Source organism: Telmatherina bonti (genome assembly GCF_933228915.1).
Source record: "Telmatherina bonti genome assembly, chromosome: 18".
Lineage (NCBI taxonomy): Eukaryota > Metazoa > Chordata > Actinopteri > Atheriniformes > Telmatherinidae > Telmatherina > Telmatherina bonti.
Window position 1 is genome coordinate 20,807,717 of NC_136616.1, and position 23,248 is coordinate 20,830,964.

General features: G+C 39.2%; 2 protein-coding genes across 2 annotated transcripts; both read right to left on the reverse strand.

Moving 5' to 3' along the window:
* Positions 1–1,714: 1,714 nt before the first annotated feature.
* On the reverse strand, positions 1,715–8,069 carry LOC306769217 (transmembrane protein 272; the record flags this gene model as incomplete). Its single annotated transcript, XM_079257783.1, has 4 exons — positions 1,715–1,920; positions 4,441–4,647; positions 4,743–4,793; positions 7,931–8,069. The coding sequence occupies 4 exons, from the start codon at positions 8,067–8,069 to the stop codon at positions 1,715–1,717; spliced, it is 603 nt and encodes a 200-aa protein (XP_079113909.1).
* A 561-nt stretch (positions 8,070–8,630) lies between these two features.
* On the reverse strand, positions 8,631–22,099 carry LOC306769165 (calpain-5). The gene is made up of 14 exons (XM_079257728.1): positions 21,959–22,099; positions 21,246–21,560; positions 16,525–16,700; positions 13,683–13,814; positions 13,343–13,554; positions 12,350–12,542; positions 12,051–12,244; positions 11,609–11,686; positions 11,062–11,485; positions 10,854–10,976; positions 10,574–10,770; positions 9,469–9,587; positions 9,215–9,351; positions 8,631–9,135 (listed from the first exon to the last, which is right to left on the reverse strand). Exons 3-14 carry the CDS (start codon positions 16,687–16,689, stop codon positions 8,959–8,961), a joined length of 2,151 nt encoding a protein of 716 aa, XP_079113854.1. The 5' UTR covers positions 16,690–16,700; positions 21,246–21,560; positions 21,959–22,099; the 3' UTR covers positions 8,631–8,958.
* Positions 22,100–23,248: the final 1,149 nt, after the last annotated feature.

Here is a 23,248-nt window from a genome sequence, read left to right on the forward strand (position 1 = left end):
GGAGACCGGGCAACGGTATGTAAAGAAAAACAGAGAAATTAGGCAGGGTGCTTACCACGGGGAGATGCTATTGCAGATCCCAAATAATTTCCACTACGTGAATACACTGATCACTCACACAGCACTCCACGCTGCAACTCACACTAGACAGCAAACAAACTATTCACATGACCCCCCTTTCTTAGGTCTACCACCCGGCATGCAACAGGTGAGGATCCCACGTATACTCAGTTTGCTCCACTTCCTAAAGCGAAAAATAATCAGGGGTAAGTCTTACTGGGTTCAGTTTACAATGAGAACATAATAAAACAATACATTAACAGAATGTTCATAAAGGGCCACGACTGGACAGTCCTTCCAATCCAAGTTAAATCCAGCCCTCTGGAGTTGGTCAAAGTGGATCAATGATACAGATGAACTGGTCCTGGCAAAACAGCATTAGGTTCTAATTTCCCTGTCTGAACTCAGATAGGAAGACTTAATTGCAAGATTGAAACAGTGGCAGAGTTAAAAAGAAGTCTAATAAAGAGCAGTGTTATAGGGTGAGCCTCCATCAGAGCTAAGTAATTTGTAAAGATTTTTTTTTTTTTAAATGAGGCGGATAATCAGAAAAGAAATTAAGAAAATACATATTTAAAGCTCTGGAGTTGGACTGACGTGCAGCTGTGCACTGCCACAGGCAATCTGACAAAGCCTGTGGAAAAGAGGCTGACATGTACTGGATGACTGGAGAGGCCATGCAGGGCAGGTGCACAGGAGGATGTGTGGATCAGGTATCAGGATCACAGATGTGTTGTTGACCAGTGTCATATCAGGTTGCTGTTTTCAGCTGCCTTATGTTCTCATTTTCTCCTGAAAAGAGCATGTCCAGCTTTGAAAGTTGCATTTATTGATCATGATAACAAGAAATCACACACAGGTCTAAAAGCTGCTCAGACTGAAAGAGTCACACCCCCACTTTGTTTCGAGTCTTGCTGCAGCATTTGCTCTGTGACTTTTTGTAGCAACGGCTTGTTTTATGGTTTTTTTGTATTCTTTTTTTTTTCAACATTTTCTGATGCAATTATTAAGTTTTAAAGGTTTTTTTTTTGTTTTTTTTAATTTTGTGTTGTTTCTCTTTTTAGACATTTCGCTTTGTGCTTATTAGGCATCTGATCTGCATCTGTTTTAGTTGTTTTTGTCTTTTCTGTGTTAGATGTACATCATGTTGTGGGATAAAAACCTGGCATCCATTCAGTCCTGAAGATTTTGGGCCTACACAAAGCCAATACTGTGATCCACCCATCTTCTTTTTTAATGTTTAAAGAAGATGAAGAAACATAATTTCCTCCCTCTATGAACTGCTGCAAAACAGGGTCTATAAAGCTACTTTAGTTTGTACATATTTCTTTCATCTGTGTATTAACAGCAATGATGCGCTTGTGAAAGGAAAAAATATGACCATGCATGTTTTAAAAAGACTTTCCTAATGTTAATGAAATGAAAGACAAGTAATGAATTAAAACAGATATTTGATAATTTCTTCTCACACATTGTACAAAGACCAAGCAAAATATGAGGCTCGACATGTAAACAATACACCTTGTGCATTTTTTGGAAAAACAGTTCAAGGAAAGGTTTAGCAACAGAATTCCCCACAACCCTGCAGAGGTAGAAAATGCTTAGTGATGTGCCCCATAAGCTGCATCCTGTAATTTACTTTGACACGGAGTCTCTAGATGTTGTCGTCGGGGTCCGCACGGCCACACAGGCAGAAGCAGAAAAGGATGCAGCAACCCATGAAAAGAACCAACCCCAACAAGATGTAGACCAATGTGGTGGTCCAGAAGGCAAACAAGTAGAGGGTCTTGTTGCAGTACTGAGTTGCATCCATTGTTCTGTTGTAGCTGGGTTCATAAATTGAGTAGATCCACACATTACCTTGAGGAAAAAAACAAATACAGATAAATATGGAACAATCTGAAGAGAAGGAGGATTAGAGAACAGTTCCTGTATGAGGGTCTAACTTGGTCTCGTCGTATGCACAAGCCAAATTCCAAAAATATCGCAACCCTGGAAAATGTGCGTGTTTACCGTTCAGTGAAAATAAAACTGTCTTTAAATGTCCAGGAAGTCATGAAACCAGCTGCTGAAGCTTTAGGATAAGTTTTTTTTTTTCTTTTTCATATAGGTGAAAAGTTCCCTGAAATTGATGCTGGGAGCACATGTTGCTCAGAAACAGCTCTGTAGTTTTTCACACTGATGGGGCTGCCCATGTCAGGCACGATTGCTACACCATACAACCAGAGATGCAGGAGATTCAACTCTTCATTTATAAAAACATGGATGGTCCATATTCTTTTTGGACTGTAAGACAAGGTGTCCATGGTTTCCAAGAAGAATTTAAAATTTCTATTCATTTGACGACAGAACAGATTTCCATTTTGACTTGGACGACCATCTAAAATTACCTTTGACCCAGAGAAAATGCCATTACCCGGGTCTTGTTCATATATTGCTTTTTGTTTGCATGATAGACAATTTAACTTGCAGTTGTGGATTTCCCAGTAAACCGTGTTCACAGTGTTCCTGAATCCATGTTGTGATGGCCACAACGTCAACTTTTAATGCAGTGTTGCCAATTTTTTAACTTCTGCCTTTTCCCATACACACAGAGATTCCTTCGTGATTCTCTACATCTTTAATGATATTATATACTTGCAGACGGTGGATTCTTCAACATCTTCACATTTTTACACTGATGAACATTTTTTCTGAAATCAGATGTTTTGTCACAGATTGTCGAATCTCTGCCCACCTCTACATGTGAGATGCTCTGCTTCTTTGAAATGCTCTCTTTATACTACTGGCGAATTTGTCAAATACTCCTTCAGTTGCCTTTTTTTTCATGCCAAATTTTGTTTGTTGCCTCTGGTCTAACTTTTGTCTTTTTTTTTTTTTTTTTTTTTTAAAAGATGTTTCTGCCATTAAATTTGAAATGAACCAATAACTCTTTCAGCCTATGCATTAGCTATATTTGACGGAGTAAGAGTTGGAGATCCTAGCCCAGTTCTTTGCAACTAATATTATGGTATTCATTCTTTGTATTTTAACATAGTTAATATTGTTAGGGTGGGGGAAAAAAAGCCTGTAGAACAACTTGTCAAGACCGGCGTCCAACTGGACTCCAGAAGCCCACTAGCACCTTCCTATAATATCCTCTACTGTTTTATTTAGTGCTTGTGTTGTTTTCACTCTTGTATGTATGCCACTTTGGATAAAAGTATCGGCTAAATGACTGCAGGATAGAATAATTTCTATGAAACAGTAAAATGTCTGATGTGTTGTTAATGCGCTGCAGGAAGTTAAATGGGAGGTTATGACATTTGCAAATCATTGAATCTCATGGCCACCAGATGGTTCAGCACAGCAGCAGTGGGGAGTCACAGAGACTCGAATGTTCTTCTAATTCATTGTGCATGAAAACAGGAGGCGTTTTGTGAGCAGGTGTTTATTAAAGAAAAAAGAAGAATGGTTAGGAGAACATCTACTGGCTCTTATCTGTTACTACAGCAGGTTACTGTCATCTAAAATATTCCACCAGATCAGCGTCTCTGCTCCTCGCAGGCTGATGTCCTTTTAGATTTTTCCCTGCTACAACACACCTGATTCAAATGAATGTATCATTAACAAACTTGTGTATGACTTGACAGCACAGTGTTGGAGACCAATTTAATGTGAATTATATGTGTCAAATCAGAAGAGTGGAGTTTCTGATCACTGCCTCAGAGCAGATGAACTATTTTACACGCTGCTCTTTTTCTAAGCTTGCAGACTCTTTGCAGTACGCTTGCCTTGGTGTCACAGCTCTGGTAAGGTGGTTGTCATGTTTGCCACATGTTCACAATCATGTGTTCACACATGAGATATGCGGCACGAGGATCCACACACATCTCCAGGTAATAAGCTCCACAGGGAGTCTCTAATGGAGGCAATGTGAGGAATTACAGCTTGGGTTGAGGGGACTGTGTGAGAGGTAATGTCTGATATGTTGACTTTCCTACACAGGCTTCATGTTGCCTTAGTTTTAAGTTTTTTTCTGAGTTGGATTAAATTTAATTGTCTTAGATTAACATCGGATATCATGCCCTGGTAGTAATCAGAAAGTTTCACGTGATTCATCTTTGCAATAAAGCGCTTATTAAATGGCAATAACCAGACAGTCTCTCCCAAAGTGACAGATACAGATGACCTGTGGTGCTATCTACTGGAAGATGCTGCAGCAGAAAGTCAAATTAAAATGGCAGATGTTTCCATGGAGAATTGTTAATATTTAATCTCACTGGGGTTTATTTGGAACAGTGGTTTCTCTGTTTGGTGTAGCTATTAACATGTATTTAGCGGTTCCCTGGCAACCATAAGCAGGCTTTTTCTCTGATGATGCTAAAACGACTCGCTCACCTGCAATAAACCAACAGAAGAGAAAGAAAGACGTCAGTGAGTTCCAGGTGGTGCAGATTCGGCTCAGTGGGTTGGGAGGGCCCTCCTCGGGTTCTTGGGTGCAGGGCAGGCAGGCCAGCACACTCAGAAATATGCCAAAGACCCCCGCCACGATCAGATAGATTGGGATGTAGTGCTGCCGTGGACAGTCATCCAGGTATACTGACCCTGATGGGAGCAGGGAACAATGACATGGTATTACTGAGTAAAATCATTCAACTCAAATATATTATCCTATGGTCTATAGTGATTCTGTGACTCACCAATTGCAATCTGGGCAATGGGCAAAACGCAGAAAGCCAACTTTGAACTTCCTGCAATCAGACACTACCTGGTTATTTTCTGTACAAAGGACAAATTATGTGATGACTGTGTGACTCTGTTATTAAACATCACCTAGAATTGGTGCTGGAAGTTGAGAAGTTTTGTGCATCTGTCTGATGAGCCTGTTGTTCGACATCTTTGGTAAAGAGGAATCTAACCTGTAGAAGATATGTTGAACTGTGAGAAAATAATGTCATCAAAGCTTAACAATGCAAACCTGCAAATGGAAAGTAATGGCTAAGCTATCTATGTCTACTAGAAGGCAAGAAACTATATTAAGACAAAGGTTTAAATACATTAATATACAATATTAATGCATAGGAACTGCATGACATATATAATACATACAGTTTCTGAGACATTTGGCATCACTTTATAGTATAAACTTTGCTGAAAATCCTGTGGAACATAATTAGATTTCTGTCTTCTGTCCCTTAATGGACACCAAAAAGCAGAAAATTACACTAAAAAGTAATGACATATCACATGGCAATAAATGGTAAATATCCCCAAAAATTTTAGTACTTTTTTTATTTTATATTTTGTTAAAAGGACAAATCAAGACAACGTATTCAAACATTTTACTTATCTGGTTATTTTGCCATGGGTTGGTCCTTTATGAGTAAAAAATTCCCAGCATTGTTCAAAGGTTATATCAAAACTGATGAATAACAAAACAATTTTTGATTATTGCTGCAGAATTACTAATATTATTCCTGTATTTTTCTTCTTTTATACTAATAAAAAAAAAATTGTAGCGTATAAACTACTTTGGACTCTAAAACAGATAATTAAATGAATGTTTACAAGGTATCATAACTCTTGCTCCAAAACCCCAATTAACCAACTAACTGCCTCCCTGCCTGCCTATCTATCTGTTTGTTTGTTTGTTCTTTCTTTTTTTTTTTGTTGTTTGATCAAGCTGATAATGACAGCCAAAACATAGATAAGCAAACAAAATGGATCAAAGTCAAAACAACAGAAGCCGAGATATCCTGATGTCCCCTGTAGAATAAATGCATTACCCAGAATGCAACTGGTTTCTATTTCTCTTCAAACCAAAGCACAGCAGAATTTCCATTTTTTATTTAAATGTCACAGAAACTGTAATGTGGAGGTAAGTGAAAAGGTAAACAAGAACATTTAGAAATGGACTGATTAAAAAAACAAAAACAGTCTACTTTGTAACTATATTATCGATTGTCGTGTAGCTAAGTGTCAAATATTTATTTCTGTTTACGAATATTTACCACTCTTTCAGCCTATATGATGTATAAATCTTCATTGGTCGCAGTCTAGTAAGTCTGTAAGTCTAGCTTACAGTAGTCTTAACGTGTAAAAGTGTCCGTGTATGTCAAGCTTTTCTTTGTCTTACTTCTCAGGTTTGGCTAAACTTAGTCTAAAACTGGAGTGTCAAGTCAACTTTATTTATAGTAGCACTTTACTACAGCAAGCACCTAAAGATGTGCTGGAAATAGGATAACTAAAAAATTAAAAAAAAAAAATAGAAGATTAGCAGAAACTGATTTAAGTGAAGGACTTTGTGGAGTAATTTAAGCATTTGCTATTTGGTTTATCTTCATTAATAAGCAACAAATAATAAATAAATAAAAGATAAATCACGAACCAGTTGTGTAAATGTTTAAACGAAAGCTTAAATGTTAATAAGTTGAGTAAAATCTGCGTCACTTACAGACTGAAAGCAGTCAAACCAGAAAAGTAGACCTTTAGACTGCAGCCTCGCCCTTTACTCTTCTAGGTGTGTGCTCTGTCCCGTCCGCCGCAGCTCCGTCCAGCCTGTCGGTGATGGAATCCAGCCGCACGCGGTTCCTGGTGTCCGGTTCAAGATTTCTGTCGTCTCTCCTTTTAATGTTCCTCACGTACCTTCTCAACCAAGTCGGTCAATGTTTACTGTGTATCTCCTGTTGGGTCTCCGCCAGCCGCGACTCGTAGAGAATCCCGAGGCTCCTTTCCTGTCGTAGCGCGTGCGTAGGGAGGAGCGCGGTCACGGGTTCATTTGATTAGACTAAAAAACTTGGAAGAAAGCCTGTCAAAGACTTCTTCAGATTTATGTCTGCTCATGATGTATCCTAAAAGCAGTCGAAGCAATCCATGCGGGTATATGAATAATGAATTAGAAAAGTAATAAAGGATATTTATTAAATCATTTTAACCTCACAAAATACAAAGAGTTTGCATTATTAGTCACAGATAGGACGTTAATATTGTACATATTACATCATACATGTGATCACTATGGTTGTTTGTCAGGTTCTTTCCTCTATAAATGCAGTTTATGGTTGGTTCACTTTCAAAAGCAGCAGGGTATGTCCTGATAGGCAAATGTTGTCAAATAGTGACAGATAACAGCTGAATGGACCTTTCATTAGAATGCATTGAAACACTGCTGGGAAGCTCTAACCACATGTAAAACAGACAGTGCGCCTTCTTTCTATGTTTAATTCCAAGTTCTTAAATGTTTGCACATAAATGTAAGCAATCTGGCCATTACTAGGTATTACATGTAAGAAAATGCAAACATTTAACATGCTTTTATTATTCATTATTCATTGCAGACTTAATTAATAATCTGCAGGTGTGGGCATGTAAACAGAAGTTTTGTTTGTAGCTGGTCTGCAGCTTGTCAATCTGCCCATTGGCGGTTCTGGGGAAGCTGTGTTGTCTACAGTCAGTAGGAGTTGCCCTGAATGAGTGTTTTTTTTTCCGGGTTGTATCCCTCCTTGTGTCCCTTTCCTCTCCGGGTCCTTCTAGTTACGCATACCCACACATGAGGCACTGTGGATGAAGTCACTAAAGTTGGTTCATGGGATTACATTAGGAGGTCCTTTCTGGGCCCCCTGCATTATTTCTTAATTGCATCTCAAACATCAACACTTATGGCCGTATGGGGACAGGCCCGCCTGTGGGTTGATGGGCGAGAACCATGGGGATGGCTCTGTGACTTCTTTGCCCCCAGTTTTATTTACACTTTAGGCACCACGACTTACAGCACCACACACACACAACACACACACACTGAGGCACTTGGATCCACCATCTCATGGAAGCTTTCCAATTTTATTTACAAACGAATAGCCTCAGTGGTTCACATGGGTGAATCTGGTACCCTGTACTGGTTCTTGGGTCTGTGAGGCCTGTATCTTGACGCCTGGTGTTGGGCCTGCTTTGTTGGCACCTGTTGGCTCCAGTTTGGGGCCTTCTTTGGGCTGGGTGGCTCTTCCTGCTTTGCCTGGGCTGTTGGACATTTAGATTTGGTCTGTCTTCTATCTGGTTTTTATACAGCAGCTGAAATTTCTTTGGGTGAAACTTTTATTATTACATTGTGCTCAGTAATGTTTTGTTTACTGAATTAATGCTGCTAGAAATCTTAATGATGAATCCTGACAGTTGAGCTCTACGATAATTGCAGCTTCTTCAGCTGTCTTCTTTAGACGGCACATTGTCCACAGCCCAGCAAATAAGGAACTGTGCTTCACTATATCGTATCTTTATTTAGTTATCTTTACATTGTTATGTCCTGTCTTTATCAGATATGGATCTAAATTTTACTTTGTGTTTATGTGTCGCCTTTTGTTCGATTGAGAACATTCAAAAGTGAACTCTACAGGTGAAGTCTTTGCAGGCTTGATTTCCCCCTTTTTAATTAATTGAGCAGCAGATTATTAAGCTTTTTAAATGATCAAATTATCTTCATCGATGGGGATGTTTTTCAGAGGTGAAATAATAGACAATCAGAGTAGTTATTGTTTAATTGTATGAAAATTAAATGACAGTTTAGCTATTTTATTTCAAGCTGTTATCGATGACAGAAATCCAAAAAGACATTTTTTTACTGTGGCAAAAAGAAAAAAAGGCATAACAAAATGGTAACAGTTAAAATCTTACTAAATGTAGTAAAATATCATGCAACAACTAGCAGCGGTTTCCTTTTAGTCACTGAACTGATGAAGTGTTGAAGGATGCCTGGCCAGCAGATCACCAGAGAGCCTTGTGTCAATCATAGAAATTAGTTTAATGTTGCTGTTTTTTTACTTTATTTCCATGATGTTTTGTTTTTCCCGCGTGTTCAACTGCTGCTTCCATCAGCCCCCACCGGAAAGGACGATGGTTACCAGGGTAACCCAACAAATGCCGTCACAAATCTGTCAGGCAGACGCTGGAGGACGTCTCCACGTAGATGCAGCCTCTGAATCTTGAGCGATTCTGGCTCCCTTGCAAATAGATCGCGTGGCTCCGGCTCCTTTCAGATTCTGTTGTCTGGAGTCGAGCCCCCCCGAGGAGAGAATCCCACAGCAGGCCTCTGCTCCACAACTGCACTTACAAACACACAAACATGACTTTGTGCATGTGTGTGCATGATTATAAATCAGGGACTGTGATGGGGTCAAACCTCGACAGAGATGTGTGTTTTCGGGTATCTTCTGTAGAAGATGGCTCTGAGGTTGAATTCGGGGTTTCCTTCCTCCTTGAACACCCGCGTTCTGATGGTGTCGTTCTCACATCGTACCACAGCATAAACATCTGGAGCTGTAGATCAAGAGGAAAGAAAGTAATAAGACCTCAAATAATTTAAATATCCAAGGATTTTGATATGCGTAAATACACAATAAGTCCTTTTCAGGCGGTGCAGCCTTGCTGAGTTACCTGTCTGTTTGGGGTGACTGAGTCCGGATGCTCTGCGGAGATGGACTGTGGTCACCAATGTTAGCTGAGGTAGAAAACACTGGAAGAGAGAGGGAGACGGCAGGTCTTCCCTCAATTCCCTAGATGAAAATAAAAAGAATGCATTCAAATCAGCTAAATCAATGGGAGAGGAACGAAGCTACATTAGATGGCAAATGTAAACTCAGAATTGCATATTTCCCGTAGAATAATCCTGCCACATTAAGTTTGTGCAGGTTGAAAGTGATCATCACACATTCATCATCATCAACATCAAATTTTCCACATTCCACATTTAGATCCGGGGATGTTTCTGGTTTCGATTTGTAGTCTGCTGATAGTCTGAGCAGTGTTGACAAATCATGTTTGAGCATGTTTTTGTCAGAAAATGTGAAGCTCAAAAGAAATTAACTTAAAAAGTTGGACAACCTAAATTAGCAACCAGTTTATAAGTGATATTATCACAGTCATGTAGTACTACGGTGTATAAGAAATTACAATTTGAACGAAAAATTTAAAAATACTTTTACAGAAGAATGTGGAAAAAATAAAAGTTTAATTATTAAAATGGAATGATTTCATTCATTCTCTTCTGCTTTGAGTCGGCACTGCATATCCTAACTACACAACTCTGTTACATAGTAAAATATTAGTTGAATATAATTAGTTTTACATTTTTGCATCTCACAAAAGGTAGTTCCAGGTTCAAAGCAGAACCACTAAATGACGATGCGGCCCAGACATAGCTGTTTTTTTTTAAATACAGTATCTGGTTCCGTTTCTACTTTTGCACAGATTATTGGGCTGCTATCCTGTTTCAGAAGTGGTTTCTTTTCATAGACATGTAGGTTTACATGACATAAGTACATGTAAACCTTTACACAACATCTACCAAATGTTATAAATCTCCATTTCCAGGGATACTGAGTCAATAATCTGAACACACACAAGAACTGGACATGTAATTTGATGAGCTAAGCTGTTTGATTTTTTTTTTTTAAAGACTATAATCATCACTTTTCTTTAGCAACACACATATCTTCACTTCACAGTTCTAGACTAAGTTTAGCCAACTCATTTCACACACCAGAATCTGACTTGAGAGTGGGTTAAGAGACGCAGTAAGAAGCGTCCAGTGGTGCCCGGCAGGAACGTGGTTGGCAGCACAACGTAGCGACCTGGAGTCAGAGCCCCCCTCCACGTCACGCTACGGGAGTCCATGTAGATGGAGCTGGCCGCCTGTTCCACCACACACTGGACCCGGCTGCAGCGGTTCACCTCCGCCTGGCGTTTAAAGAAGTTGCAAAGGAGATGACTTTTGAGGATATAAAAATAAATGATCACTTCTCAGTCTGTTATCGCCTCACCTTCAGCACCTCAAAGCCGATTGGCAGGTTTTCTCCTCCTCCGTTTTTCCTCCACATCCTCCTGTCCTCCTGCTGCAGGCAGATCAACACCTCCTCCTCTTTGTTTTGCAACTCAAACATGAACTAACAAAAAAAAAAAAAAAAAAAAAAAAAAGGTCATTTTCAGGATTCTTGAGGTCATTTCAACAAGTTCCTGCTTTAGGTTCACCTGCGGATTGTGCAGAAAGGTGTCCCTGTGGTTGATGCAGCCCCCACATCGACTCCTCCTGTCCATCTGCGCCTCCCAAACTCCATCCATCTCCTCACCTTCATCTTCCCTTGTCATGTTCTTTCCACTCTTATCACCATCAGAGGAAATCCCTCTTTTCAGTCCTTCCTTCTGACTCTCCCCAAGTCGGGCTTCTTTGCGGTTTCCTCGCTGCTTGGCCCCTATATTGTTTTTATTCCGGTTCAGAGAGGTGTTACTGGGGAGCACTGTGGATGGAGGTGCTTCAGGTGCAGCAGGAGCCAGAGCCCACTCCCCATAGCATTGAGCTTCTCTCCAGTGCGAGCTCGGCCACAGCAGAGTCCTCTCAACCAGTCGGCATACCACTACATCTGTGAAGAAACAACAAAAGTCCTGGAAATCCATCCTGAAAGAGAAGAAATCAGCATGAATCCAAGTAGATATTAGCAGCAGACATCATGCATTGTCTTGTTTTTTTTCTGATTTAATGCAATTTGTTTTCTTTAAAAAATAAAAAAAAATGTTGCACCAGAATTCCCCAACATCACGAACAATCAGCCCCATCTTCTCCCTTTCTGCTCGACTCAGTTGCTGCCACTGCTCTGACCTGCAGGGGGCATGCAACAACAACAAGCTGAGAGCTGTTCGCTTCAACAGATGACATGGCATAAGAAACACACAAGTCCTGTTTCAACTTCTGGAAACCTTTATTGGTCCAGTTTGACCATTTTCAGAGTTTCTCAGACTTACATAATGTAAACAGCAGATGTCCCCTTGTAAAACAATTCCCTAACTATTGTAAAATGGTTGAAATTGTCCAGAAAACTTGCAGTGGCATTGTAAAGTTGTTGTAAACCACACTGACACTGTTAAATGTCAGCAGAGACGTCAGTCCCAGGGCTTCTATAAAATCTACTCTGCAGTCAAACATGTGGCAGAAGCCAGAGCAAAAGGGGTTCAAGCATCCTCACCTCTGACTCCAGGCACCCCTCCAATCTGTGGTCCCCCATGGGTTCCTCATGCGCACCATAAAGAGTCGGGACGTCCCACTTGTTTTCCACAGCCTCTCCCCCAGCCTCACCTTCCTCACTGCCGTGATCCCATAGGCGTGTCCGCGCACGAGCCCGCAGTCCAAAACTGACTCCACAGTCTCCCCCTCAGCTGGCTGAGAAACATAAAACACACTGAAAATATTTAAACTCACAACTTAACAACACTGAAATCATTAAAAGGCTCATAGATCTTTGTAAAAAAGAAAAAAACAAACTACCCGTATGGAGCAGGTGATGAGAGACTTGCGTTCATGGACCTTAGTTAATGTCTGGAAGAGCACCTTTCTTTGGTCACTATGTAGACTAAGAGCTTCACGATCCAGACTGAGGGGTTCAGAAACTCCACCAGTGAAGTCGATGAGGGCCTCTGCTGTGTTTCCTCCTTCCAAGGCCTCATAGCATCCATTTAGTCTAGAAGACAAAAGAAAAAGTGACTGATTGGTTCATTGCAACGTCCATCCTCCTGCTTTTCATTTTTCTCTGTAATTTTAGGCATTGAAGCCTAATTAAGTTTAGAAAACCATAACACAGTAATTGACTTATAATGATCCCAATCCTATAGTAAAGAACGTGCCACATCTTAAAGTCTGGACATTGTAAAATGTAATATTCTGATATGCATATATCATAAACCAATATTTTATACAGGCTACAAGGGTGATTAGGGGGAATTTGAGGCTCTTGGTTTCCTGGATCTCCAGTTCTACAAAACTGATAGGAGATATTCCTGAAAAACAAAAGCTATCATATGTAATGATAGCTGTTGTCATGATGAGTGGTGGAGGCGTGGACCAAAATGCAGGACGGGAGGCAGGAATTTCAGAATCTAGACGGTTTATTCCAAGAACTGAAGCAAGACACCGCAGCTGGTACTAAAACACAAGAACCTAACATAGGACAAACCGAAGGAACCAGCAATGGGGAACAGAAACCAAGGGGTACAAATACTGAAACACGGAACAAGAAACAGGTGAGATGGATGAAACTAACAAGACCAGGTGAATCTAATTAACAGGAACCAAGGCTAAACAAGAAACTAGACAAGGAAAACTAAAAAAAAAAATAAAGCAGGAAACCAAGAACTAAAGGAAACAAGAAACATCTCATCATGACAGCTTTAGTCTCAGTCGAAGTCAAATTAGTCTCCAGTAAAATGATTTGAAGCACAACTTCTTCCAGACAGTGTTTCAACATTTTCCATTGCCTCTCACTTGGCGTAAGCCTTCTCCAACAGGGCGCTCCAGAACTCTCTTGGTGTTGCCGAGCGGCAGAAGAGCAGTACTCCATCCCCACTGACTGGCAGGCGGTCGTCCACTACAACATCAACCCATCGACCGAAGCGCCAGAAGCGGAAGTGGAAGATTCCTGCATACCAGTCTGGACGCTTTGGGTTCCATTCCTGATCCATGTGGTCAGGAATGACCTGGGTGGAGAAAATGTGATGATAAGGTGGACAATAAGAAACTAACGGTAAGGATAAATCTAAGGGAATGGAGTAATCTAATACGGATGATGGGAAAGTAAAGTGAGAGGGATGGACAGACATACAACCTTCTTCCACAGCGATGGCTCAGATGCAAGACAGGAAATGGCTGCAACCATCCAGCAGTTACCCAGACTGCCTTGGTGCAGGTCACGAGTGCTGATGCCATCCACAAACAGTCGAGGGTCCTTACATATTTCCTAAAGTGGTATCATAGGAACACAATAAGTTAAAGAGACAGAAAAGTGTAACCTAAATTAATTTGTCTACCACTTGGAGCAATACAACCAGCTGCAAACAGATCGATTTATTATGACCCCATCTGTCTGCAGCAGAGGTGGTTTTATACATTCAGCAGACATCATTCATCTGGACAGAAATAGGTGAGTCTAAAGGAGATTTAAAACTGCAAAACTGGAAGGGGAGGAGAGCATTGTTACTGAAGTAAAGCAAGCGGCCTTCAAAACAATGAGGTAGAAAACCATGAAATACTGCACCTTTAAAGCAACAGTGCACTCCACTGAAGTCAAATTTATTAAGATCCACATTAGTCTAATTCACTAATGTGATATACAGCTAATTCATAAATAGTTGCCTAGCTAATGAAACCATTAGATCTTATTAAATCGTTTCCATGCATACTTCAAGAGAAGTGCTTGAAGCATACCGCAAGAGGAAAAACTTCCTTTTAACAGAAAGAAACTTCTAGCAGAGCAAGACTCAGAAAGGCCTGTCAGGGCTGAAAAGGAGGAGACATTCAACCTAATGACATCAATAATGTGATGTATTTATTCATAGAAAGGGAAGAAGGAGACCATAGGCAGGTGCTCAATGCATCAGGAACATTCCCTATCAGCCTACAATAGCAGTATAGCTAAAGGGTCACCTTAGCCATTCATAATCAGAAATGGAAGTTTGTCCAGCATGTAAGCAAGCTGATTAATGGTCTGGATGTTGTGTTTTGCTGGGTAAATTTACTTTACTGAGGGGAGCTTTATAGGTATAATGATCCTCTTGATATTCTTGATTCTTATTTAAATTTTCTGTTTATTCTGTATAATTGTTTGTATTACAGAGTTAGCATAATACTGCTGGACCAGACTGGAGAGGAGAGAAGAGGGACAGAAAGGAAGGTTTTAAACTTAATCCAAAGGTACCAAACTGTGAGCTGCTACCAAAAGAGCAGGTCTGATAACTAAAAGCTCTGCTTCTGACTCCATGATCAGAGACTCTACAAACCACAAGTAAACATGCAGTCTGAGAGTGAACTGCACTGTTAAGAAACAAAAAGATAACCAAGAGCTTTGCATAGCAGCAGAAGAGTTTTAAATCCCATTGATTTTTACAGCGAGACGATGAAAAGAAGCTAAAATGAGATCAGTTCGTCTCTTGCTAATCATCTTCAGAACCTCTCACCGCATCGTTTTGGATCAGCTGGAGTCTTTTCAGGGCATATTTGGTACAAGCTAATAGTCAGAAATGGTAGTTTAATTATGACAAACATAATACATGAGATAGTTGTTCTGCGTCACTTTTATATCTTTTATATTTTTAGCAATATTATGTAGGTGAAAGAAGTACTCCAAGAAACAAAAGCTGTCCTAGAAATGACCGTGTTGCGTATATCTACAAGCATTCTCTCACATGTACACATTATTTGATGTGCTTATTTATTATTGCAGTTTTAAAACACTGGCAGTGGTGTGGAATAAACTGTGTCTTTAGTAGCAGTTAGTGTCATTGCACAGTTTTATGAGGCCCTGCAAGCTGATTCAGAGTGTCAGCACACAGCTGAGTGGGCAGATCCTCTCAGTGTGGACCTGTTGATCTCAGGGTCAGGTAACCGTAGAAGTGCTGCTGGACACACACACACACACACACACACGCAGAAAGACACACTCAGTGTTCATATCCTCCTCAGCTGCACCTCGAGAAAAGATATCAACCATCTGAACATCTGATATTATGTTCATGTGCAGATGAGGCCACCCAGAGAGTGAAGTGGACAGTTATGATTGCGAATGAGTGAGTTTAGTAGGTATGTGTGTGCGTCAGGTAAGCGAGATGACAGATGTCACCTTATCATTCAACGTCCTGCTGATACACACTTGAAATACCTGAGTGTCACATGAGAAACACAATACTGTTACTGTGAACCCTTTCTCTGCTGAATCACCAGCCGGGTTTTGCTTCCACTGCAGTTGCTTCACATAACTAAACATCCAACACGAGGGACTGATCCTTGTGGGAAACACCTGGGATTTCCTACGTTTATTTGTTGAATTAGGCCAAGTTTTTAAGACCCGTCAAATCTTCATTGTGGAACGATAAATACTTACAGTGTCAGGCTTGTATTTGATCAATCTACACTGGACAATAATAAATTTAACCTTGGATCTCAACCTCAAGTTTCACCACTTTTATTTAAGTACACATAGCTTAGCGTGGCGGCAATTAACACTTACATTTACAGAGAGCTTCGCCCCATCACAACACTGTGCTAAAAACACCTGGGCTATTTACATTTGCTGGTGCTTTTTCTAAGCTCAACTGTACACACACACACACACACACACACACACACACACACACACACACACACACACACACACACAATCAGACCAATATAGCTGTCCATCAGCAACTCACTCCCCGAGGGCTAAAGTTTCACTGCCTGACGCCACTCCAGTTATAGAAAGAGCTTTAATTAACCCAATCTGTTGAAATGTAAAATGTGGAGGCTGTCACTTTATGCAGATTTGGGAGGAGAAGCAACATGTTTATTATATGACAGTTTACAGCTGGTTGAATTCATTTCAATTATTTATAAAAGAACAACAAAGGTGTGCGGTTTAGATAATGGAGCACAAAGTCCTGCAGACGTTTGCTTTTACTCTGTGTTAAGCTCACCCTTGGCCTCTTCCAGGTCAGGCCCGGCGGGGGTTCCCTCTTGTAAAAGAGCGACTGGTTGGTGGCAGGAAATAGAGGATCCTTGAAGAGGGCGCCTCGACGCAGGCAAGCCCGCCTCAGCTTGGAAAAGCTCTGGCTCTGGAAGTCGCTCACTCGTTCTGGCATTCTGGTTGGTCCTGAGGGCCAAAATTTGAAAAATGGGCACTGGATGTTAAATGGCACTGATGAATGATTCAAATGTAGATTGCAATATTATTCGATGGTTTAAAGAACACGCTATGAGAAGCTGCTCTGTTAAAGCATTGATTTAACTGGTATGGAGTTTATCCCAGCTGTCACACAACAAAGTGCATCCTATAGAGGTTGCCAATCCATCACAGGGCTCTCCGATGTCATGAAAAGTCTTTTTTTTTGCTTTTTTCAGTCAGATAAATGTCCAGAACACTATCCAACCATTACAGTTTTATGACCTGATCATCAATAAGCATTGTCATCTACATGTTTAATTCCAATATTCAAGAATCAGGCCTTATAACTCTGATATCTGTGTTTCTTTGAGCTTCCTAACATGTGGTTGATCATGTGATCAACAAACCACAATCCCCTCCCAAATAAAGTCAGGTAATGTTGGTGCTTAAACTTATTCAAATAATGACTGAAAGTCATGTTGAAAATAATTTGAGTAAAAAATGTATTTCCACCTAACAAGAAACACAGTCATGTGACTTGCATGGCTACACTGATAAAAAACAGGACCTCCCCAAAATATAATAACAAACCAAAAATAATTTCTGCTATGATAATTTGGAGCCCTGATTTGACACATATTTAACTTGACTCTTCAGAAGTTTACACCTTGTTTCCATGGCATACCAGTGCTCTTGTCAACAACAACAAAAAATATCTGTAAGATCACCTTTTAGGCGGGATTTTAGACGAACAAATCTGTCTTATATGGAAGATATTTGAGCAAATTTAGCTTTACAGGGAAGAAAACCACTGAAAAGGAAAACAGAGTTGTGACAGCTGCTTTTTAAAGCCTTGTTAGCAGTAACGTCGTACTGAAATGGACAATGCTGACTGCATCTTTATGAACAAAAATCTGCCTGCAGTCCAATATGAGCATCCTATGTGTCATATTGCTATGTGCTGATTACATATCTGATCCAAGTAACATCATAAAATTATACAGATCAGATGTGAAAACTGGAATTGATGATGAGATAACTTGATCTGCACAACTATGGAAAAATCTAGATGTGAATCACTTACGTTAACTTGAGAAGATTCTTTTGTCATGCAGGTTCGAAGGCTGTGGTGCTTAAGTGGTTTTCTACCTGCACATTACAGTCTTTTCAAGATCTGTCATGGAGTTTACTTGCATAATCAACTGATCAAACTCTCCAAAACCAAATGTCTAAGTGAAATAAAACACCAATTTCCTTACACTATGAAAAGGAAATAGAGGATGCGGGGCAGGAAAGAGTAAAAGGATCATTCAAAACATCCCTTGTCACACTTCTAATGGAAAATATGGTTACTATCTTGCAAAATGAATGAGCTTCAAATGCTAGTAAGGAAACAGGAGGTATAATGCGGTATAATGTGTTTCACTGAGACATGACTCCAGGGAGATATCCCAGACTCTGATGTGACTACTGGTAGACACGGGTTTAAGGCTGGGTGAGCAGATCAAGACAACAAAGTAAGAGAAAAGCTAAACAAGGAAGGGTCTGCAGAGCTTTTTAACTTGGTCATTGTAAAGGAAAAAAACTGCACACACAACATATGACATTTAGCAGATTTATGAGCAGCACAGAAGGATGCTAAAAGTTTGCAACATCCGTTAACACCTATTAGCGCCATGCAGGCTCCTGGTTGAATATAAGTCGGGCGGCATCGGTGTCTGAGGGCCAACGTGGTTACAGCAGCAGGAATATGGTGCCGTTTAAGTCATCAGTGATATGAACTGCTGGGGCGTCTGAGTCAGCACTGTGCGTGTGCATATGTGAGTGTCAACTGGAATGTGTGCATGAGGCTGTGCAGGAGCATGCCACTGTCAGTGTGTGTGTGCGTGCATGCGCAGGTACCATGGTGGGGTCAAATCAGGGTCTTGCTGCGCGGAGAAAAAACTCACGCTGTTTAGGTGCTGCTGCTTGCAGATACCACACAGGTCAGTGTGATCACCTATCAGCTTTTTTTTTTTTTCTAGTATCAGATTCATGCAAATGGACACACAAGGTACACACTCACTTTGACCAAATTAGGGACCAGATATCTTTTTATTTAAGTTAGTTTGCTTTTGTTGTTACCTTTATATATTCAGGTTTTGTTTGGTATCAGTCCTTCTTTACATAACTGAGGGGACTTGTGGTGACTTGAGTTTATTTCTGGCCTTTTATGTGTGAATCTGGAGTTGGTGTCTTGTTTTCTGACTCATTTTTAAACAACAGACATTAAAAACTTGTTTTGTTCAGCCCCCTCCTCGTCAATATGAGATGCTTAAGGTGTCCTCTGGTATCAGATCCCAGAACTGGCAGCACCACTGATGTCAGTCTGAGATGTGAAATCAAGACCAGTTTAGGTCAGATAGGTTTTTTTTTTTTTTTTTTTTTTTTTTTACATTCTTGTTTCTTTGTTTAGTTTGGTTGCACCTTTAAAATGACTTGTATGATTTAGGAAAGGATCTGAGTGTGGCTGAAGAAATTCCACTTTAACACATAAACCCACTGCCTAAGAAGATAAAATACTACTTTTAATTGTTAAGAAGTGATCCGTATTGCGCAGAAAAACAATTTGACACTCTTGGCTTTTACAACTAAACTTGTTGCCTACACGATGTTTTCTCCATGTAATGTGTTGGTTCTCTTTGGGTATGCTGGTTTCTTTCCATTGCCTGAAAACATGCATGTAATAATTACTGGTGATTCTAAAGTGACCCTATGATAAACGTGTACAGTTGTGCTCATATTTATTCATACCCTTTTATTAAAGAAGGAAAAAAACAGCTGTCTGTAAAATAAGCTGAAATTGACTAAAGTAATAATAAATAAAAATTTTATGAAAATCATTACATTATTTTCTAATTCTGGTTCAATAGAAATGTTTTTTTTGTAAAGCAAACAAATAAGATAATTTATTACATATTACATCACTCATAAACTAATATTTTTTTTTAACAATCCTTTAATGTTTCCGCTACTGTCAGGTGTTTTCTGTTCCTCTCAGACTTCTGCACCAATTTGTTTGTTTGTTTTTTTTTCTTTCTTCAACTCAATTAAATGAAAAAACAATGTCTTACATTACTAAATTATATTTTTGCAAATTTTTAGTTTTTGTTCCTTTTTTAAGTCCCCAGTTATTTGAGTGACTGTTATAAATTCAGCCTTTTCTTTAATGAAAGGGTATGAATACATATGAGCATAACTGTATGTGCGTGGTTGTTTGCCTTACTGGCAACCTGTCCACCCTACATCAAACCCCACGGCTGCTGGAATTTGGCTCCAGCCCCCTTGGGACCCTGAAGTTGTTTGCTTCATGAATAGCAGTGATAATCTTCATGTAATGGGTTGAGTGCTCGAGTTCTATTTATTGAGCCGATCATTTTGTAGACTCATCTTTACTTTTAAATTAGTGGGTGTCTTTTCAAACCTCCTTTTTTACTAATATAGAAGTCACAGTTATCTGTCTGCTTTATGCAGGACTGAAATATCAGCTTAAATGTGGTCATATTTTGAGTACTTTTCCACAGCCTTTTTATGTGCTTGCAGCTTTGCTTTGTGGTTGCTTGCTGTTAGGTGTGTGAAACTGCCGGCAAAGTTTAAAGCCTCTAAGGGACAATAAATTTTTTATCACTAAAGTCCATTTTCTATTTACCATTTCTAACATGGTCAGAATGTACAGGGAGTTTACTTTCACACCACTGACACATTTTGACCATTTCTAGAGGAAAACACACTCATAAAAATAAATAAATAATGAAAAACAAACAAGCACTAACTCTGCCAAGTTTCCAGATTGAACTTGTATTGACATATTTGCAAGAAGCCTCTGTTCTGAACCCAGTTTCAGCATTTCTATTCCTCATATTTACACTGATAATATGGGGAGAAACTAAAATGAAGGACTTTCCAGCATCAGAAAACATGGGATACTTAACCCTTTCACACATGGATGAATAAAAACAATGCAACATTTTTTTAAATACAGTATTTTACCTCTACAAAACATATGCAATGATACTTTTCTTGTGTATTAGTGATATTTACAATTTATCATGATTTATGATTAATTTTAATGTAAATAAAATATTTATAAAATAATATATAGTCATAATTACATTATGTAAATCATCTATAAAATACAGCTGTGTCAATTTCTTTTCCTATTTATCGCAAATGCAAACTATGTTTAATCATATATATATATATATATATATATATATATTTTTTTTTTTTTTTTTTTAAATTTTTATTTATTTATTTATTTTTTTACTCTCCAGTGAGTTTAAACATATCGAATCACTCATTAACATCTACTGACGAGGTTCATTTACAAAAATACCATCCTCATCCATGGATATGCAGGAAAAAAGCTTGTAAATAGGTTTCCACCATATGGCCACTATGCATGATGGGGTTAATTTGGCTTCTTGCACACAGTTTTTATACAGATTAGTCTGTATAAACATCAGGTCACTATTAGATAAGGTTGGATTTTACCTTTCAGTCAGAACAGAAATTTATCCAGTTGATTTTCTCAGATGCTGCTGCAGGTTCAGGATCTATCAGTCAAGTAAGAAATCCTTTTCAGAGCCTTCCATTCATTTTGTCCCAAAAATAAAAATGGAAATTAAAAAGCAGGCTGCTTGCGTCCACTCTTGCTCTTCTTTGAACCAGTGTCAGCTGTTAAAGGCTGCCAGGCTTCTGTTGCCACAACACGTCTTTCCTCTTCTTCCCTCTGAATCTGTCAGGGGTGTTTGTTGCATCTCCTCCAGGTTTTTGTTCAGTTCACTGTCATCATTTGTTTTACTGGATCTGGACGTAAAAAAAACAAACAAAAAAAAACAAAAAACGTGTGACTGCTTAGCTGATGTTAGTGCTGCAGATCTGCTTACTCCATCTCTTATGACGGTGTATCATCCGACTGTGTGTGTCTTTATGTAACAGCTTCTAAAGTTGATGTGTGAGTGTGTGTGGCGGTGAAATTTTATCTCCCTCTGCACAAACAATAGACAGACGGTTACCATGCTGGGTGACATAACATACTATTATAGCCGGGGAGAGCCTTGCACCAGGGAAATCTACGGTTACTGCAAATACTCTTGAGTTTCAAACACTTTATTCCCTGACATCTGTGTGCAACCTGCTCTGCTGCAGCAAAACATAAGTGAATGAGTTCCCAAAGAGTGTGTTTGTGTGTAGATGTTACTTACTTCTTCTGTCACTCTTCTTTGTGGTGACTGCACACACCCTTTTCTTCCTTCCTGGCCTTGTGTTTCATGTCTTTTCCCCTCTGTCTTCATTTTAGCATGGTCTGTGAGTTTTGGTCCTTCTAGTCTGTATTTCTTCTTCCTCACACACTCCTAGAGGATCTGTTGCTGTCGAATGTGCAGCCCCTGACACCTGAGAAACCAAGAGTCAAGCACCTTCTAATTTAACCGCTTCACTGCCAAGTATTAAACGAACTGACCTCCTACTGTCTTTTGGTCAAGTTGAAGCAAAAGTAATGTGTGACTTGAAATAAAAGTCTTTTTTATTTAAATTTAGCAACTTTTTTCTTATTTTAGACTACCAGTACACTTTTTTAAGAAATGAAATGAGAGATTTAGAAAGGTGTGAATAAATGAGCATCAAAAAGCTTCCAACATGACCTAAATTGTCTGCTGGAAAACAGATTGTGCTTTTATTAGAAACTTTTGTAGTCTGGTCATCTGCATCTCTTTCAAAGCTTCATATGGAAGAAAAATTATCTTATCTTCTACATTATAACCCCTCTAATAAGTATACCCATTTTACACACACAGAGACAATGTGTGTGTTCAATACATCTTGAATAATCTGCTTTCTCTTTGTGAACTCTTCTTACATCACAGACTTTACTAAACACTCATCCTTAGCCACATGCAAACTCTCATTCACCCCGCTGAAAGTTCAGGGTTAACACTTCTGCACCAAGTTAATTAATTTTTTCCATAACTGAATTTTCTCTCTACTAGAACAAAATGTCTCTCAAACAAACCAACAAACTGGTCAATGCATTTACATTGAGCAACTTTTGACTCTCACACTCTGTTGACACTATCATCTGACAATATGTAGGACAACCAGATGTAGCAAGGAGATGGAAATGTGAAATATGAAGTGAGTTCAGCTCAATACAGAATCACCTTCCCAACATGATACTAATAACTGCTGAAGTTTAGTGGACCAAATAAAGCAATTAACTTTATTGGTCTGTCAATAAACTGAGGTCTGTCACAACTGTGTCACCATCAAAGGTTAACCTTAAAATTTCCTCATGTCAGTGCTACGCATTTATCTAGGAGATTATGTTCTGGGGGTTTCTATTTTTATTTTATTTTATTTTATTTTACTTTATTTTATGGATTTGTTACTTTTTTATTATCTATCTTAAATCCAAACACAAAGCAAACTTGTGTTATGAAATGTGGTATTTAAACTACAAACTTTTAATAATGTTATTTTAGAAATTTTTTTAATGT

What these genes read in the sequence shown, in the direction of transcription:
- LOC306769165 (XM_079257728.1), bottom strand. Translation starts at nt 16,689, where the DNA reads ATGCCAGAACGAGTGAGCGACTTCCAGAGCCAGAGCTTTTCCAAGCTG. An exon ending in AGGGGTGCCTGGAGTCAGAG is followed by an intron (nt 11,687 to 12,050) that starts GTGAGGATGCTT and finishes TGCCCCCTGCAG; the next exon opens with GTCAGAGCAGTGGCAGCAAC. An exon ending in AAACACACATCTCTGTCGAG is followed by an intron (nt 9,136 to 9,214) that starts GTTTGACCCCAT and finishes TTGTAAGTGCAG; the next exon opens with TTGTGGAGCAGAGGCCTGCT.